This window comes from Taudactylus pleione, unplaced genomic scaffold, assembly GCF_031769625.1.
Source record: "Taudactylus pleione unplaced genomic scaffold, aTauple2 ptg000201l, whole genome shotgun sequence".
Lineage (NCBI taxonomy): Eukaryota > Metazoa > Chordata > Amphibia > Anura > Myobatrachidae > Taudactylus > Taudactylus pleione.
In genome coordinates, this window is record NW_028284603.1 from 61306718 (window position 1) to 61325998 (window position 19281).

Below are 19281 nucleotides of genomic sequence, written 5' to 3' on the forward strand. Positions count from 1 at the left end.
ACTGGTGATATGCTTTTTGGTCCAGAACTGGACAAATGTATATCCCAAGCCTCAGAGGGTAAATCTACCTTCCTCTCTTCAACTGCCTTGATACCCAGCACGTGGTCCCACGTTTCACTCCTTTCGTGCCCCGCAGTTCTTTCGGGCTAGAGCCAGGGGTGCTCCCACGCAGACTAGTGGTGGCAGAGGTAGAGGCCGCCCACAGACGGTCGCACGTCGACAGGAACAAAAGGCAGTTGAAAAACAGGTGGCATGATGGTCTCCTGTCCCACCTGGGATCTCCTACTGTAGGAGCTCGTTTTAAAACCTTTCAACAGGTAGGAACTAGACCTCTTCGGATTCACAGGTTGCTCTCCATAGGGTACAGGATAGATTTTCGAAGTTTCTCCTCCAAATCTGTTCTTCACTATGGGTCTGCCAGTGTCAGCAAACAGGGCCAAGGTGCTGCAAAAGGCAATTCACTCTCTCCTAAAATCGTCAGTGCTGGTTCTGGTTCCGGTACATCAATGGGGTCTGGGGTTCTACTCCAACCTTTGTGGTACCCAAGCCGGACTGGTCTGTCAGGCCCATCCTGAACCTCAAGTCTTTAAATCCGTATCTGATTGAATCGATTCCATCTTGAAGCGATTAAACAATTAGTCATTGCGAACTTGGAACCGGTGGAGTTTCTAATTTCTCTGGATATAAAGGATGCGTACCTACATGTTCCAATTTGGGAACCGGATCAAGCTTTCCTGCGGTTTGCACGATCACTATCCGTTTCGGGCGTTGTCGTTCAGTTTATCCTCGGCACCCCGTGTCTTCACAAAGGTCATGTCTGTCATGATTGCGTACCTTCGAACATCAGGTGTGACCATAATTCCTTACTTAGACGACCAGTTGATCAAGTCCCCATCGGAATCTCTTCTCTTAGACCATGCCTTACTAACATACAAGACTCTGACGCAGCACGGCTGGATGATCAATTTAAAAAAATCCAACCGAATTCTGTCTCAGACTCCAGTTTCTATGGATGATCCTGGATACAAGGTCACAGCGGGTGTTTCAACCGGAAGACAAAGCCCAGGACATTCGGTTACTAGTTCAGCTAGTTCGAAAACCGAAGGTGTCTTTACTTGTTTGTCTCCATCTCTTGGGAAAGATGGTAGCTGCCTTCGAGGCACTACAATTTGGACCATTCCACTCCCGTGTGTTCCAGCTGGACCTCCCTAACCCAGGGGTCAGGGTCTCACTTACTACTACATCGGATGATCCGATTAGCCCCAACAACCAGGGTCTAAGTCGCAAGGTGATGCGAGAAGTTACTCGGATTCTCCGGTGGGCCGAGAGTCAATCAGTGATCCTGTTTGCGGTGTTCATCCCGTGAGTGGACAACTGGGAAGCAGATTATATCAGTCGCCAAGATCTCCACCCTGTGGAATGGATGCTTTACCCAGACATATTCCTAGCCTTGGTACATCATTGGGGTGGATCTCATGGCATCTTAATTGAACCATCAGCTACCAAGATAAGTGTCCAGAACTCTGGATCCGGCTGCAGAGGCAGTGGACACGCTAACAGTTCCATGGACCTACGACATGGTTTACCCATTTCCTCCAATCCCTCTACTTCCTCATCTTCTAAAGCGGATAAAACACGAGTCATCCTCTGTCATACTCGTGGAACCAGACTAGCCTTGGAGGAGTTGGTTCTTGGACCTTCGGAATCTTAGCAGACGATCCGTTGCCCCTACCACTTCGTCCGGACCTTCTGCAACAGGGTCCCTTTGTACACTCCAACCTAGCACAGCTGCGTTTAACTGAGTCGCTGTTGAGGCCGCTATCTTGAGAAGAAAAGGAATTCCAGAATCTGTTATCCCCACATGCTTCGCGCGAGAACCAGTTACAGCTGCGCATTACCACTGCATTTGGTGGTCTTATGTAGCATGGTGTGGCCATTATCTAGGCTTTTGCTTTTTCTTCAAACTGGGCTAAATGCTGGTCTCCGTTTAGGGTCCTTTTTAAAAAGTCAGATATCTGCCCTCCTCTTTTCTTTCAACGCAAATTGGACCTACTACCTGAGGTGCAGAATTTTTTTCAGGGTGTGTTGCGGGTGCAGCCACCTTTTTTGTTCCATTTACAGTTCCCTGGGACCTGAATTTGGTACTTGCGTTTCCTCAGTCTTCCATGTTTGAGCCAATTGATAAGGTAGATATCAAGTATTTGTCTTTGAAGACTGTTCTCCTCCTGGCATTGGCTTTGGCCCGTCTGGTTTCGGAGTTGGGAGCCCTGTCTTGTAAGCCCCCATACCTAATCTTTTATGATGGGGTGGAGCTCAGGACACAAGCCGCTTTCCTTCCTAAGGTTGTGTCAGCTTTCCACATAATGGCCTATTGTGGTGCCTTCCTTGGTTGAGGACTCCAGTGTATCCTCGACTCTGGATGTTGTTAGAACACTCAGGCCCTCATTCAGAGGCAGTCGGAGGATGCAAGCGGTCACTCAGAAACTGGGCGGCCGCTTGCATCCTGACCGGCCGCCTCTGTTTCGGTCGTTAGGCTGTGGGTTAACACCCACAGCTCTAACGACCGCTAGGGTGATGGTCGCGATGGTCATCGACCATCGCGACCATGGGGGCTTACGACGAGACCCTATGGTAGGGTCTCACTTGTCGTAAGCCCCGGAGAGCTTCTGGCTCTGTCAGAGCCGGAAGCTCTCCACTGACATCACTAGTGATGTCAGTGGGGCCTTCCCCAAACGGCAGGCGTTCCCATGGGAACGCCTCCGTTTGGGCTGCCACCCCCCCGGCCCGCCTTCCAAACGGGGCGAGCTGTCAATCAACATCGACAGCTCGCCCCCTTTGGAAAGAGACCCGCTACGACCAGCGCTGTCGGTCGTAGCGGGTCTCACGCATGCGCACGAAGGAGCCGGCTCCCTCGTGCGCATGCGCTCTAGACAAACATCGAGGTGGTCGTAGACCGTATGGCTGCCTCTGAATAAAGCCCTCAATGTTCATTTGGCTCTGACTGTGTCTTTCCATAAGACTGATTTTAGCTTTTTTGTTCTGTATGATGCTGTTTGGAGGGGTTGGCCAGCGTCAAATCAAACGTTGGAGAGGTGGATTCGACTGGCTGTACGTCAGGCTTATGTCAGCAGCGATAGGCCTTCTCTGTCTATTTCACCACATTTCACATGCTCTGTGGGTACGTCGTGGGGGCATTTTTGGGTGCCTCCATCATGCAACCGTGCTGTGCAGCTACTTGTTTTTCGGTACATACTTTTTTTGTGAAGTTTTATAGGTGTGACATGTTTGTGGCTTCAGCTTCACGATTTGTCCGCCTTGTTCTGCAGGCTCCATGGAGCGCTCCCTCCCATGGGGAAAACTTTGAGATGTCCCCAGTGTACTAAGCTTCCAGTGTCCCCTAGTGGATGAAAGAGAGTGGGATTTTGGTACTTACCGGTAAATCCTTTTCTATGATTCCACAGGGGACACTGGCTTTCTCATGCTATTGAGAAAGTTATAGACTCTCCGCGACGAAACGCGTCTAGCACCCTACTGATATCCGCTATTATCAACTTTGGAACCTCACTGTGGACTTTTCGGACTGACACTATCCATCGAACTCCAGCAGCACCACTCCAACTCCAACTTGTAGCAAATGAGAGAACTCTTATTTAAAACAGCTGTGATCTAAAATTGGTGCACACTTTGAATTTGAAATATCACAATCCCACACCGCTGACCCAATGAATATGTTAGTGGTATAACTGTAGTGCCTGAGGATGATGATGATTTTTTTAGTAGATGGATTTGCAGAGATCGTAATTAGCAGCAGTCATTTAAACAGTAGATTTATAGCGGTCTTTGTAATGATTCTCCACATAACTAGCACAGGGCTAGTAAAAATGGCGAGAGAGAGCGTGCAGCTGTCGGAACCCGTTGTAAATCTCAGCCTCTTACAAGAGGCTGTGTGAGTAGCACTGTAGTGTGTGAGAGGAGTGGGGCAGGTGAGGGATGAGAGGGGAGGTGGTACGGATAAGCGAGTAAGATGGGAGGTAGGGGGACAGAGATTTAAAAAAAAAAAAAACGCCGGGCACAATAACTAGCAACATTGAATGTCCGGTCCAAAATACTAGTGTAACATAAACCCATAGTTGGAATGTACTCTTATTTCTGCAGAAAGCATTTTTGGGGTGCAGAACTCCATAGTAAATACTCCACACATGAATATGGCGGCGCACTCACAGGACTTGAAAGAAGTAGCTAAAGGCTTATTAATCCATGAGAAAACTAATCAAGGGTTCATTCAAACAAGACCAGCAAAGTTCAGCAAACATATAACAATATCGCTGTAAAATACCCAAAATGCTATAGAGCACACCTATAATAATTTGCCTCCACTTAGGCAGATCACATCATGATATCATAAGGAGCGTAGATGGGCTCAGCTAGTTAGCTCTGAGATTGTCTGGCTGCTTGGCAGACTATACAATCTGGCATTTAAGGGAGCATAAATTATACAGTAGGTTGTAAAGCAGCCAAGCGGCTTAAAAATAAATATGAATTAACAAGGAACTTAATATCTGACTGCTTAAACTCTGGCTATTGCAGAACCAGCTAGTCCTATTTAGTTCACCATCTTTAAATGTCTGCACAGAGGACATGGGGAATAAATGGAAAGTTCAATTGTAATGGTCATCTTTCTAACACTCATCCGACTACCCTCCTTTCTTTTAATATGTAGGTTTATTTTGTTTGTTTTTTAAACACATGTTTAGTAAATTTTCAGAGAGGAAAAAAAAAAAATATGCATAAGTTATAGAAATAGAAAAGCATAGACCCATACAACCATAACAAAATGGGGGGTAAACCCCCTACAGCAGAGAGACCTCGCAAAGTCAATATAAAAATAGACTTACAGGACATATTTGTCGAAGAACAAACAAATAAGATATCCTAATATATAATCAAATCGCGAATTTACAGCATGACTGAAATAAAGATACCCAAAATCCTGATACATAATAAGAAAAACCAGACAATGGGGAGGGAAGTAAGGCAGGGGAAGAAAGAAGAGTGGGGGGAGGGAGGGGGGGTTGTAAAGGGGGAGTCCACTTACACTTCAATTGTATTACAGTTTAAGACAATTGTCTGTAGAAATACCAGTTAGCTGCCTGAAATAATTTAGGTATGGACGCTTGCTTATGTGAATCCAGAGTATTAAAGAAGCTCCATTTTCTAGAGAACTCAATGACCCCCTTCAGGTAAAGTCGCTTTCCTATCATGGTATAACAATTGCAAAAGGAGACGTTTTACTGAGCTTAAGAAAGGGAGTTTTCACCGTCCAATTTTGCATTATCACCTTTTTCGCCACCGCTATAATAGTTGTAAGCAGGGGTAGCAATGTCGTCTTATGCGGGCCTAGAGACCAATTGTCAAAATTGGAGCATAACAAAGCCAATGGGTCTGCGTATAATTGCAGAGAGAACAGGTTATTTATAAAAATAAAAAAAAATTACTTTGCCCCAAAATTTGAGTCCTTCCACATTCCCATATATTATGAAAAATAGTAGCGGAAGTAAAACTGCACTTGGGACATTGACCTGTTTCTTCAGCAACCGTATGCTTCCTCTGGGCCCGTAATATAAATTTGATGCAATATATTTACATGGGTCTCTTGTAAGGAAGCAGAAGAAAGGTAACTGAGTGTAGAGTCATAATATTTTAGGAGGGGTTCCTGGTCCTCCAAGGAGGGGATTAAATGTTTCCAGCTACTCACTGTAGTTGAACCAAAAGTTGCATTACGGTGTAATAAAAGGGAGGTGAGCCATCTAGTTCTATAATTTAAAGTAGCAAATGAGTAAATAAAGAAGCAAGGTTGTCTTTTTCATTCTCCCCAAGCAAAGTGGGAGGGAGAGAACATGCAAAGTGCTGGGCTTTGTAGGTACATAAAAAAACTGTCCATTGGAAATATATTTGTCTTTGAGATCTTGAAAGGAAAGCATAGTACCACCTGGATCAAAAATATTACGAATAGCAGCAATACCCTTGGAGCGCCATTGTAAAAAAAGTGGCGTTATCAAGTTCTGAGGGAAAAAGGATTTCCCCAAAACATGGTGAACCCGGAGCTACGGGAATTACGTTGTAATTTACAATATACAGATAACCAGGAAAAATTATGTATCTCTAAAAAGGATATTGTTCAACATGTCATGGGGAATTAATGATGTAGGAGCATGCAATAGTGCGCGCGGGGAGTATGGTAGAAAAAGAGCTAGTTCTAAAGAGTAGTTAGAATGGCTTTATGGACATGGGTTATAGATTAGAAGCTATAAAAAAAAAAAAAAAAAAAAACACTGCTCTAGTAAAATTTACCAAATCTGGAATCCCTAAACCCACTTGAGTACGAGGGAGTTGAAGTTTTGCCAATGAGGCCTGGGGATTTTTATGTTTACAAATAAATTTAGAGAAAATTTTAGAGCAGAAGCGTATATATTCCTCTTAGAAAGACTGAAAGGGCAATATTTGTATTAAATACGATAACTTGGGGAAAATTTTACTCTTGCGTACCGCTCTGCGATCCAGCAATGACAAAGGGTACAATTGCCAACTATCCAATAAATGTTCAATTTTAGTTATTGTAGGAGTAAGGTTAGCCTTATATAAACCTGAAAATTGAGAGGTGATGGAGATGCCAAGGTATTTCATAGATGTGTCCGCCCTGGAAAGCAGAGCTGCCAAAATTGGGGTAAAATCCGAAGCATTCAAAGAACCCAGTCGCAAAAATTCTTTATAACTTTATAACTCGCAAAGGAGCCAAAGCTAGTTAAAAGATTTAATTATAGTAGGAACCGGTTGCTTACAAATAAAAGCATATCATCCACGAATAGCGCCAATTTGATTTCCTATGACCCAACTCCGATTCCTGTAAAGGAGACAGTGTGTCCAAAGCTACAGCCAGGGGTTCCAGGGCGAGTGCAAACAAAAGTGGGGAAAGGGGACATCCTTGCCTCATTCCACCTGAAATGGAAGTGATAAATAACCATTACAGTTGATTTGAGTCGAAGGTGCAGAGTAAAAAGTTTGCAATGTTTGAATAAATGTCACTAGGAACCCGAACCGACCCAGAACCTCCATATAGATGTTACCATGTCAAAAGCCTTTTCGGCATCTAATGACAAGATGACAACGTCAGACTGGTTCCCAGCTGATTCCTGCCATTGCTGTGCTGCAAGCACATTACGTAAGTTAACCACGGAATGTCGACCAGACAAATCCAGCCTGATCAACATGAACAATAGATGGAAGAATCACTTTAAGTCTTTCTGCAATAATCCTTTGTCAATATTTTATCATCTAAATTTAACAAGGAGATGGGACGGTAAGATCCTGGGAGTTCCAAGTCACGACCAGGCCCTTGAAAGCATTGCCCTTGTAGTTTAATTCTGCTACTTTGCTTTCAATAATGTCATTACACATGGACACCAATGTGTCGCCTAAACAGGGGCTTTAAAGTTCTTTTGCGCTTTTATAACGGCTGTGACTCCATCTAAGGATATGGGAGCTGTCAAGAGCCTCCGCCTGTTCTACCGTTATCTGAGGTGGTGTCATATCCTCCCAAAAATACATTTTTGCCTCAAATTGAACTGTTTCAGGGGCATATAAATCAGAATAAAAATCCCAAAAATACCAGAGATTTGTTTACCAGAGTGAATGAGACCAATCGGGCATCTTTAGTTAGTTGACTATTGAAGGTTAATGTACCCCTTTTAACACGTTAGAGAGCAAACCACCCACCTTATTACCATGTGTATGGAATCGAAAATCCTGTTGAAAAGTTGCTTCCAACATGTTCCTAAATTTCGAGGAATTAGACTAATTAGTAGGAAATTGCCACTGACGATAGGGTCAACGGTCTACAGTGGGAGTAAGACACTAGTGTATTGCCTGAAACTGTAGGTAATAAATGCGTAACTAATAACATGTAGTCAATCTGAAATATCGTACCATGTGCAGCAGAGACATGTAAATTCACAATCAATAGGGTAATGCACCCTCCAAACATCAGAGAGCTGTAACTGATGAGCAAAAAATGGAACACCAAATTTAGGCAGGGGAGAGTTACGACGGGATAATCTTTGTCTATCGTGTGTGTGTGTGTGTTATTTTTTTTTTTTATATTAGGAAGTCCGTCCTGTTTTCCAGATACCGGGAATTTACCTTTCCCAAACGTGCCCTATTTTACTTGTTTCAAAACACAGAAGACACTTCAGGCATTTTTTTTATCCATGTTACACTGAATTAGTGTAAATTTTGTTATCTAAGCGTAAATAGGTCATCTGTCGTCATTGAATGCAGATGGCACAAGATCATGTTTTGATACATTTACAAATATCCCTATTTAAAGACCTATTTAGAAAAGCAATTCACACAAGCAGAGGTGGTGTGTGTGTTTTTATTTATTTATTTATTTATTTTTTTATTATAATAATATGCTTCTTTGGCTCCTAATCAATAGAACACCTTTTATCCTCTAAGGTAATACTATTAATATATGAATGGGTGAACAACTGAAAGGGCTGCAAACAGTTTGGTCTCTTGAAAAGAGAAAATATGTAGAAGTGTGTTGGTGCTTTATACAAATTACAGGTCCAATACAATGTTTTGAATTTTGTTTTGAAATGATCAATCCTAATGTCTTCCTGTTTCATGCACCATGGGATCCGATTTGTATTTAATGATATTAATGTAAGGGGCCATTTTTGTGTGGCCACCATTTCCTTAGAGCAACATGATTAGAGAGTTCAGATTCCCTTTTCAGAACTATGTTTAACGGGATGGAGTTGACATGCCGGCAGTAAGTATTGTGGTTAGGGGGCAGGGTTAAGGTTAGGCACTAGAGGGAGGGGTTAGGCTGGTGGGAGGGGTTAGCTTTAGGCTGCAGGGAGGGATGGTTTAGGTTTAGGGGTAGGGTACTTTTCGGCAGGTGTCTGTATTCTAACCCAGTCGGGATGATAGCATTAAGATTTCCACCGTCGGATCCCGAGCGCCGTCATCCCGTAACCAACCCATTTTAACATTGGCAAATGTTTTATTTGGATTAAGGTCCTTTTCAGAAAGGTTAAAGGAAAACTGGTAAATGTGCTTGAACCTTGAAATGTTATTCAGCAGACAAACTTTCCTTAATTGTATTTAATCGTTTGTGGTGATAGATCTGTCTGTGAATGACTGTATCGTTGGTACACACTGGCTGACTGGCATACAGTATATTGGCCGATCAATTGATCAGGCCAATATATCTGCCAGTGTGTACCCAGCATTACAGTGGCAGGAAAACCTGGTTGATCAGAATTTCTGTGTGTGATGAATAACAAATAGGGCAATATTCTATTAGCCGCGAAAAACGGCTTATTGTGCGTAAAAATAGTTGTCGGGCAATTATATTAGCCACGGTTTTTGCATATTTGAATTCTACATAGCAGAAAAGCCCTGAAAAGTTTTCACCAACTCTGAGAAGGTGAAAAGTTGTACAAAACCCCTATTTTAAGGTAAAAATTGTGGGACTTGATCCAGAACCCCTTGGACGTCCCCCTTATTGACTAATTAGGCTAAAAAAAAATGAATTAGCTCTTCCAACACACCCATGAGGAAAACTCTGCCTGGCGCACTCCGTCGTGAAGTCCGATCGGGACCCCAACCACTCCATTAGGCATCCCAGACTAATTGCCACCCCTCCTGTGAAGTTTTCATCCAACTCCATCCAGTGGAAGGCCCAGAACAGGCTCCCTGGGTCAAAGTTCTGCCCAGCGTACACCAATGGGAGGTCTGACTGGGTCCTCAACCCCTAGTATGTCTTCTGGGATCCAGTGTTAACACTCTGAAGTTTTTGTCCAAATCCATCCAGTGCAAGGCTTAGAACAGGCTCCCCGGGTCAAGTTTCTGCCCAGCGTACACCAACGGGAGGTCTGAGCGTGACCCTAACCCCCCTAAAACCTGGCCAGGATCTATCTGGCCAGCCTCGCATTGGTTTCATCCCAATCGTTACAGGGGTGTCCTAATGCATAACCGAACAGACCAATGAATTTTATATCTATAAGATGTTAACCTATATTAGTTTACCTTTTTTGGTAATCCCTGCAAGAATTATGCGAAAATGTATACACATCTTATACAATAGGATTGCCCAATAAGTGGGAGTGCGCATATATACAAAAAGTGACATATTCTGGAGAATGGTGTGATCAGTTTCCTTCTTCAAAAACCTTAAAGTTTTCACGTGTAATAGGATATGGCCCATAGGGTATTTTGCTTTCCAGTTCTTTGGATCAAAGGCTTACCAAAATCTTTCTATTATCCACAGTAGTGACCTACTGACAAATGATTTACAGGTTGTTCGAGACAAACTAGAATATCTAAGAGGGGGTATCATGACAAGAAATAAAACCTATATGTAAATAAGTCTGCCATAAGGCCAGAATACAGGATGCGGAATATTGAAGACCTTGCCCGAAGTTTGCACACAAGTTATGCAGAGGGAGTATATTATGCCATGTCAAGCAACCCCCCTCCCCTGGCACAATTATTTAGGATCGAATTGCATTGTAATGTACTCGTGGCCTTAATAAGGATTATTATTTGTGATGCAAAGTTGAAAATTGCAAAAATCATGTCCTACATGTGTAAAGAACCCTTTGTCTTTTCATAGGTGAATGATAATTTAAATCTCGACCTGTCTGACGATGAGGAGCTAAGGGAACAATTGGATATGCATTCTATAATTGTATCTTGTATAAATGAAGAGCCACTCTTTACAGCGGAGCAGGTAATTTAAAGAGCAAATCTTTCTTATGATAATTAATTCTCTATATTGTAGTCCCTGTTGTGTTTGGTATTGGTACAACCACACATGAACCTACCTCTTCCTCAAGAATCTCCAGACTTGCTCAGTCTCTCTGTGAGTGAGACTCTTCCACATGTTTGAAAATCGCATATCTTAGATCTTATAATAAGTGGGCATCAGACCGTTAATCAATGCTTAAGCTTGGTACACACTTGACAGATTTGACAATGACCAGACAAATTATGACAATCACCTGGACTTCAAATTGTTGAGGTGATATTTTCTATATGCAGGTTTGAGCCGATCTCCGTACACACTACAAATTGTAAACAGTGCCTTTCCGACGGGACAGACATATTGGGAGTGATTCAATTGTGTAATAGGCGCCCATTGGAGCAATTCAGTTATACCTCAGTTAGTGCACGAGTGCCGGTAATGCGTGCCCAGAAGCACATGTCTTAGCCGCACAAAGCAGCTAACCTCGCCTAAAGTACTGCTTTGGGCGCTCAAATAGGCGACTTATTGCACATTTCTACTGTTGGAAATTTCAGATGTCCAGTGCACAATTCTACTCATTGGGCTGGTTGAATGAAGTTTCTCCGCTCTGCCCCAAAGGGGTATATTTACTAAAGTGTGGGTTTCTAGAAGTGGAGTTGTTGTCCATGGCAACCAATCAGATTCTAGCTATTCTCTTCAAGAAGGTGCTAGATCAATGATAAATAGAATATGATTGGTTGCTATGGGCAACATCTCCACTTCTAAAAACCCACACTTTAGTAAATATACCCCACAGTCTCTGCAGCTCTCCCACTCGCGTCCCTGGCCAGCACAGTACAGTAACACTGTCATGCTTCAGCCAGAGCAGCTCCAGCAGACCAACAAAGTAAGTCCTGGCATGAATTGGCAAATCCAAGCAACTCCTTTACCACACCAACTTTGGGCACAATTAATTTAAACAAGGTTCAGCTAGCGTTGGTAAGTATATAGATAGATATATATATATATTCCAAAGGTGAACCGCACCCACTTTGTTGTCATAGTGGGAGCTGTAGCCACATAATAAATTGTACAAATTGCTGTAAAGATCCTTAGCAAGAATCAAAAAACGAGGTCAGCACACCAACCAATCTTCATTGAAAAAGAATAATTTATATTACTGATGTAGCCATGTTCAATCGGGTGACTAGAAAATGCATGCCACAGCTGTAGTACACAATAAATACTTAGCAAAGCCTGGTGACCACATGCTTTATGGAAGGTCCTATGCCCGACGGCCGTTTTGGTGGTGCGACCACCTTCATCATGAGTATAATATAATATATATATTTTTTTATATACTTTAAAATTGGGTTCAAATAAAACAAAACCTATGAGCAAGCCCTTTTTAATTTGTCTTGTGTTCTAAGTGGTGGTTTAATGGTAATAAACTATATTCTTACCTGTTACATCTCATAACAGCTCAAAATGATCTCGCCGACTTCTGATTTTCCATATCATACTCCTAGTTACTTACAATAGATGAGCTGCTCTGGTAACAAGTGTGTTTATAGTAGACAGTTACTTTCTCACACTCTACTTTTACATTTAAATGTTAGATTTTTTTTTCACCATATATACACCATGACATTGCTGGTGACTTTCACTGACATAGTCTGTGACCAGTGATTGGGGTTTGCAGTCCCATCAGTAGTCCTTCATGTCCAACAATGTGTCCTCAGTCATTCTTCAATGTTTTTGAAGGTTATTGAAGAGATTGAGGAAATGATGCAGGAATCCCCTGATCCAGAAGAGGACGATACACCTTCTCAGTCAGACCGTCTCTCTATGCTTTCACAGGAGATCCAGACCCTCAAGAAGGCCTCCACAAACAGTAGCTATGAAGATAGTAAGTACAGACACTGGTTTAAGTCACTAACACCCCCAATGCATCAATGGGTGTGATTCTGAGTCAGATGCTCATGTGGCTGTTCATGCGTCTTCTGCATAGTTGCATCTATGATTTTTTTTCTAATGCATTTATAAAGCCCTTCCCTGGTGTACATCCATGCGCACAAGTGTCCATGGACTGAGACGTCCGGTCATTGCATTTGCATACGGTCTCCTATGTGAGAGGTTATGCGTCTCTGTACGCAATAATTTTCGACACTCCTAAGACTACACCGTCTCACCCCCAGTCACCGTCCAGGAATGCCCTTACATTTCTGCTACAGTGTTTTTAAATCTGTACGGCAACTCTTTACAAAGAAATAGGGACGCATACGCAGATGAAAAACAATGCTCCACTGCTTCCGACATTGCCGCTGCGTCTGACAGGTGCAAGCACAATATGTCACTTCTGGCAGTAGGTCAGGCATAGATGAATCCATCTCTAGCAGGTTCCAACCTAAAAACACACCCTTCACCTCTGAACAGAGATCCTAAATTAACCGTTGCGTCCATCTTAATTAAAAAATATTAATGGTCTGCAGGGCAGAAAAAATTATGTTGCACTGTCAGCTAAAGTAGCCTTTAATTCATTGGTAAGAATTCAGCTTCACTCTATATTTTTATAAACATAGACAGTCGCTTTGAATGTTTGTGCCTTGTCAGCTAAAGTAGTGCCAGTGTTTTACACTCCTTTGCTCCTGTGCTAAAACTCTGATGTGAAGGAGGAACTCCTTTATGCTACGTGTACATGTAGTGCTTGTAGCACCTTCAGAGCTTAATTCATGCAGTGTGATAGTGGAGGAATGTTCCCCCTTCTCTTCATTGTGTCTCAGCACGGGAGCATTGAACTCCAGCGATTTTCTAGCTGGAAAAGCAACTGTCCTGCATCACCATTAACTTTGCTTTAGCATGGGGCTACTGTGTTCCAAAGTTGAGGTGGTACATGAATTTGACCCTTTAAAAGGGAAATAATCATGATAGTTCTCTTACAGTTGTCCAAAAGCGAAATCCAAATTTATAGTCTGATCACCTTTAATTTTTCTTCTGTTATCCTGTGTTAATTGTTCAACACTAGTTCAGTGGCCACACATACACAAAGGCATTCTCCTACACTTGTGTTTTAGAGCCACTAATTGAATACACTCTTTCCAAGAATTCAAGAGACTCCCAGGTTGGACTGAAATATTGTACAAGGGTAGTGATAGTTGTGAGATGTTTGGATATTTCTATTGATCAGCAGGCAATAATGCTAAGAATAGGGGAAATGGTGCAGGAGACTTAATAGACACCAGCTCAAAATGATGAAAGGGTGCAGGAACCTCAATAGACACCAGAGTCCCTCTAGGCTTAACAACCATGGGGGAAATCAAAAAGTTGGGTGTGTATTGAAAGATCTACAGTATTCATATACAGTCAATAGGTTGACATTAAATGGTCAACATGGACAAAGATTGACATGGTCAAAAGGTCCCTACACAAATGGCCGACCCAGAAAAGGTTGACTCCTTCTTTTTTTTTTTTTTTTCTTTTTTTTTAAATCCTAACCCTCTCTAGTGAAAACACACACACACACACACACACACTGTCCCCCATGAAAAAAAAAAACACACACGCCCCAACAGGAAAAAAAAACAGACAGTGCCCGCCGCAGAATCAAGACATTGTCCCCCACATAAAAAATCAAAGACATGGTCACCACAGAAAAAAAAAAAATAAAACTCCATTATTGCCCCAGTTCCCCACAAAACTTGCCTGACCTGATGGTAGCAGGGATAGGAGCTCCCAGTCATTCCTGTCCCTCAGCCACGGATGGCACCGCACCCAGCAATCAGTGGTGTGTAGCCTCAGTCACTCTCAATCACTTACTGCAGAGTGCAGAGATAGAGCAGTAAGGGCGGGCAGGATGCTGAGGCGGCGTGCATGACCTATGATGTCACGCCACCGCTTCTCATAGGTCATGGCCCGGGCAGTGACTCTGAGCTACCTCGAAGATCCCAGCACTGCCTGGGCTCGAAGTTAAACTGGCAGACTTTTCCGGGGACATACTTGATGACCGCTCACAGCACACTAGTGTGCTGCGGCACAGCGGTTGAAAACCGCTGATGTAGACCCTCCACCCCTGTACACAAAAAGTAGGTAACGAGTGGCAGGAGTTGCGAGACACAGAGCCAGCCCATACATGTATATGTGGCTGATATGACCACTCTTATTTACAATTGGCTGCCCAACTTTAAATAAAAAAATGTAGTGTTAGGGATGGCCTGTCCCTCTGTGGAGGTGCCTCTCATCAATGTGCCTGCTGTACACACCCGGGAGTCGCGGAAGGCCACCATCTTGAGGCCCCTCCTTAAAGTTGCAGTGTTTCTGTGTGGTGCCTGCCCTGCTCCCTTCACCAGCTGGCATAACTCCTATGGCTCCAAGGCCTCCAGACTTCACACTTCACAAGGTTGGTGAATGAGTGCCCTCCATATTCACTGCCCTGCAGGGTTGCCATACTTACCTTGGCTCTCACCTTCATGCTACTTCTGTGATCTCCTCTTTCCACACTCATGAGACCCATGCTGCTCTTACACATCTGATCTAGAACTCAGCGCATCCCCCCTTAGGTCTTTTTACTACTACTTGCAGATTCCCCCCCCTCCCCAGAGGTTTGTCATGCCTGTTAAATGAGGCAAACTTTCCACTATTGCACCTCCTATTAGATTTGCCTCCCAGAAAACTCCTGATCCGGTATCTATGGAAAATCCTCTGTGGCGTCGACTTCTTTGGTTGTTTCTTCACCTAGCTCTGTTCCTGGATCCAATCGTTATGCCGATGCTTCACTTACGGTCCGTACGTTCCACTAGATCAGTGTTGGCTAACCTTGACACTCCAGCTGTTATGGAACTACATAACCCAGCATGCACTGCTACAGTTTTGCTATTAGGGCATGCTAAAACTGTGGCAGGGCATGCTGGGATATATAGTTCCACAACAGCTGGAGTGTCAAGGTTAGCCAACACTGCACTAGATGCTTGGCGTTCCAGTCAGACCTCACCTCTGATTTTCAGGCCTCCGTCAGACAACTCATTGGTGGAGTGGCAGATATTGGTGATCGTACCAATCACTTGGAGTTTAAAATGCAGGAGCTGGTCTCTTCCCACAATGATCTTCTACTTTCCCATAACTCTGTTCTGGCGGAGCTTTCGACTGTCAAAGACAAGCTTGCTGACCTGGAGGACGGGTCCAGAAGGAGTCCTATTAAGATCAGAGGTGTTTTGGAATCTGTATCTAATGATTATCTTTGGGACTATGCACTGACTCTTTTCAAAAAATGATTACCTTCTGCTGAGGATCGGTATTTATTGATCAATCAGATTCACAGTCTTCATAAACCAGCTCTGTCTCTGTCTCAGAAGTTACTTCCACTCTTCTACGTCTCCATTTCTTCCACATTAAGGAGGTCATTCTCAAGGCTGCCCGCTTTTCCGGAGGATACGCTTGGCGGAGGATCCTTCTAACCCATTATGAAGGGTTTCCAGGACCACTATATACAGTATCACTGGGGGTTTTCAGTTAAGCTTTTAATACGGAAGGATGGATCCACTTGCATTATCTCATCCCTGGAAGCCGGTGCCAAACTCCTGGCTAAATGGAACATTTACAGTCTTTATTGCCTCAACATCCCAGGGCCTCCCTCTTCAACCTGATTGGTCCCAGGTGGGGTGAAGAGGTTTCCGGTTTCTCATGCTTTTCCAGGTATTCATTGGCTGCGATGGAGTTTTTTTGGACTGCTTTTCTGTCAGCTATTCTACTTCACTGATTCTGTTTGCTGAAGGTTGCACTATTCCTCGGGACACCTGTCTCTCCTGCACCTCTGTTCCAGTGTTCCTCCCTTGGGTGTAGTGTTCTGCCATCCTTGGACGCAAGTATTATCTCTTAGTGGACTCTCAATGTTACTATAATACCTCTTTAAGTTGTGCTGAGATTTTGAGAGATTGAAGTACGTTTGTTTTTTATATTGTGATTTATGTGTTCTATCTCATAAAAGATCTCATATGTGGGGAATGTATCGGCCCACCCCCATGTGTTAACTATGCTGCTGTATCTTTTTCCTGTGGCAACTACTGTAGCCTGATATACTGGTCCTTTTGGGTTTTTCCTCCCTTTATGCTTTGTTTTTTTTTTTCTGTCCCTTCCCTTTTGTGTTTGACAGGTACATCTGGGGTGTCCCCTTTTCTTTCTCATTTTATAAAAAGTTTCAGATATCCCAGCGTTTATTATCTTTTTACCCCTTTCCAGCAGATAATAGAAAAGCTTGTGAAACTCTCCCTACAGTACATTCATCTGTATCGCGACTGTCAAAAAAGACTACGCTCCCTGTTCCTGGAGTCACGTCTTTAAAGGACATGTCCGATCGGAGACTGGAGAGCACTCTTAAGTCCATTTACACCTCTGCAGGGGTGACTCTTCGTCCAGCGTTTGTTAGTTGCTTGACTAACAAGGCTATCGAAATTTGGGCTAAGCAATTAGCGGATGGAATGAAAGATCATCTTCCAGTGGAGGAACTCATTCCGTTAGCGGAACATATAGGTGAAGCGGCGGCTTACCTTGGAGAAGCGTCTAAGGATGTTTGTTCTATTGCCTCCAGAACTACAATTTCAGTACGGCGGGCGCTGTGGCTCAAAACTTGGCAGGCTGACGCGGAATCCAAAAAGGCTGTGGAAGCCCTTCCTTTCACTGGAAATGTACTATTTGAGGCAGAACTAGATAAATGGATATCTCTGGCTACTGAAGGTAAATCCACTTTTCTACCGACTGCAGCTCCTCCACCTAGACGATCTTACTCGGGACCTTCGTTTCGGGCCCCGGGTCGTTTACACGGTCGTTTCAGAGGAGGATCATCAACGTCCTGTGGTACCAGAGGTCGGGGTAGAACCGCAGCCGCCACAGGCTCGAGTCTACAGGAGGTTAAGTTCACTTCTAAACCCAGTGCATGACTGGCTTCCCTCCCACCTGGGGGACCCCAGAGTGGGAGGGCATCTTCGGGACTTCAGCGAGGTCTGGACGGTAACCTGTGCGGACGCTTTGGTCCGAGATCTAATAATTTGGGGCTACAAGCTCGATTTCCAACTTCAACCCCCGAATTTGTTTTTTTACCACAGGTTTGCCAGTTTTCAACGACAGAGGTGTGGTCTTACAGAAAGCAATAGACTTCTGTCCATGAAAGTGGTAATCCAAGTCCCCAGTCATCAGAAGGGAAAAGGATTTTACCGGTCAGACCCATTCTAAACTTAAAGGATCTCTGAGCCTGATTCAGAGCCGCTCGTAAGCGGCCGCTCATTTGTTCCGAGCAATGTTCGCACATCTGCGCATGCGTATGGGTCCTAATGCGCATGCGCCAACCAGTCATTGCGGTCGGAAATCGTGGGCTCGCAAAACAGCGAGGGCCTGCTAATTTGAGTGACAGAATGAGGCGTTTGTGGGTGGTAACAGAGGAAGGTGCTTGAAAACGGGCAGTGGAGATCCGAACGCAGGCGTGCCAAACGGTCAAAATGGGCGTTTTAAGGGTGTGCATAATTAACAAAGCCGCGTCATCGGCCACGTCACTTGGTTGTCTTTTAGCCTGAACTGTTCGCATGATTGCGGTAGGAAAATCCAACCACAAGCACTGCGGGCAGTTCAGACGCCTTTCGATGTACTCGATTAATTTCCAGTTTCAACTATTACAGGACATTACAGTGACACACAACCTCCTCATTCGTCATGGCTGGATCCTTAATTTTGTCAAGTCGCATCTGCAACCGACACAGATTGCAATTTCTAGGAATGATCATGGACACAGTGTCTCAACGTGTGTTCCTTCCCCAGGACAAGATAACTTACATTCAGGAGATGGTATGGTTGGTCCTTCGACGTAGGCAGGTTTTCGGTTCATGCCTGTATCCGATTCTGGGAAAGATGGTGGCAGCCTTCGAGGCTGTTCTGTACGGTCGTTTTCACTCCAGACGTTTTCAGCTAGATCTCCTATCACAATGGTCGGGATCCCACCTGTTTCTTCACCAACGAGTCAGGTTACAACCCAACATTCTGATATCCCTACTGTGGTGGTTAAACTCAGTTCAGCTTACGGAGGCAAAGCGATTCGGAGAGTGGGATTGGACGGTTCTTACCACGTATGCGAGTCGAGAGGCTCGGGGGCAGTAATTCTAGAGCATCGCTTCCAGGGACGCTGGACAGCACAGGAATGGAGTCCTCCAATCAACATATTTGAATTAAGAGCGGTTTTCTATGCATTACAGACAGCAGTCAGGGTCCAGTCCGACGATGCCACAGCAGTGGCATACATAAACAAGGAGGCACCAGAAGTCGTGCGGCCATGAAGGAAGTCAGCCGGATTCTTATCTGGGCGGAAAGCTATGCAAGGTCGATTTCCGCAATCTTCATACCGGGCGTCGAAAATTGGGAGGCAGATTACCTCAGTCATCAGGATGTACATCCAGGAGAATGAGCTCTACAGCCACAGGTGTGTCAGCAGCTGGTCCAACGGAGGGGTCTTC

The 19281-nt window shown here is 44.1% G+C and overlaps 1 protein-coding gene across 2 annotated transcripts in view; it reads left to right on the forward strand.

Annotated features, from left to right (window-relative positions):
- FEZ2 (fasciculation and elongation protein zeta 2) overlaps window positions 1–19281 on the forward strand; it is a 77884-nt gene that overhangs the window by 28658 nt on the left and 29945 nt on the right. For both annotated transcript variants that reach the window (XM_088477411.1, XM_088477412.1), the window contains exons 3-4: window positions 10682–10798; window positions 12557–12701. In XM_088477411.1, coding sequence (XP_088333537.1) covers window positions 10682–10798; window positions 12557–12701 — 262 coding nt within the window. The remainder of the gene's footprint in view (window positions 1–10681; window positions 10799–12556; window positions 12702–19281) is intronic.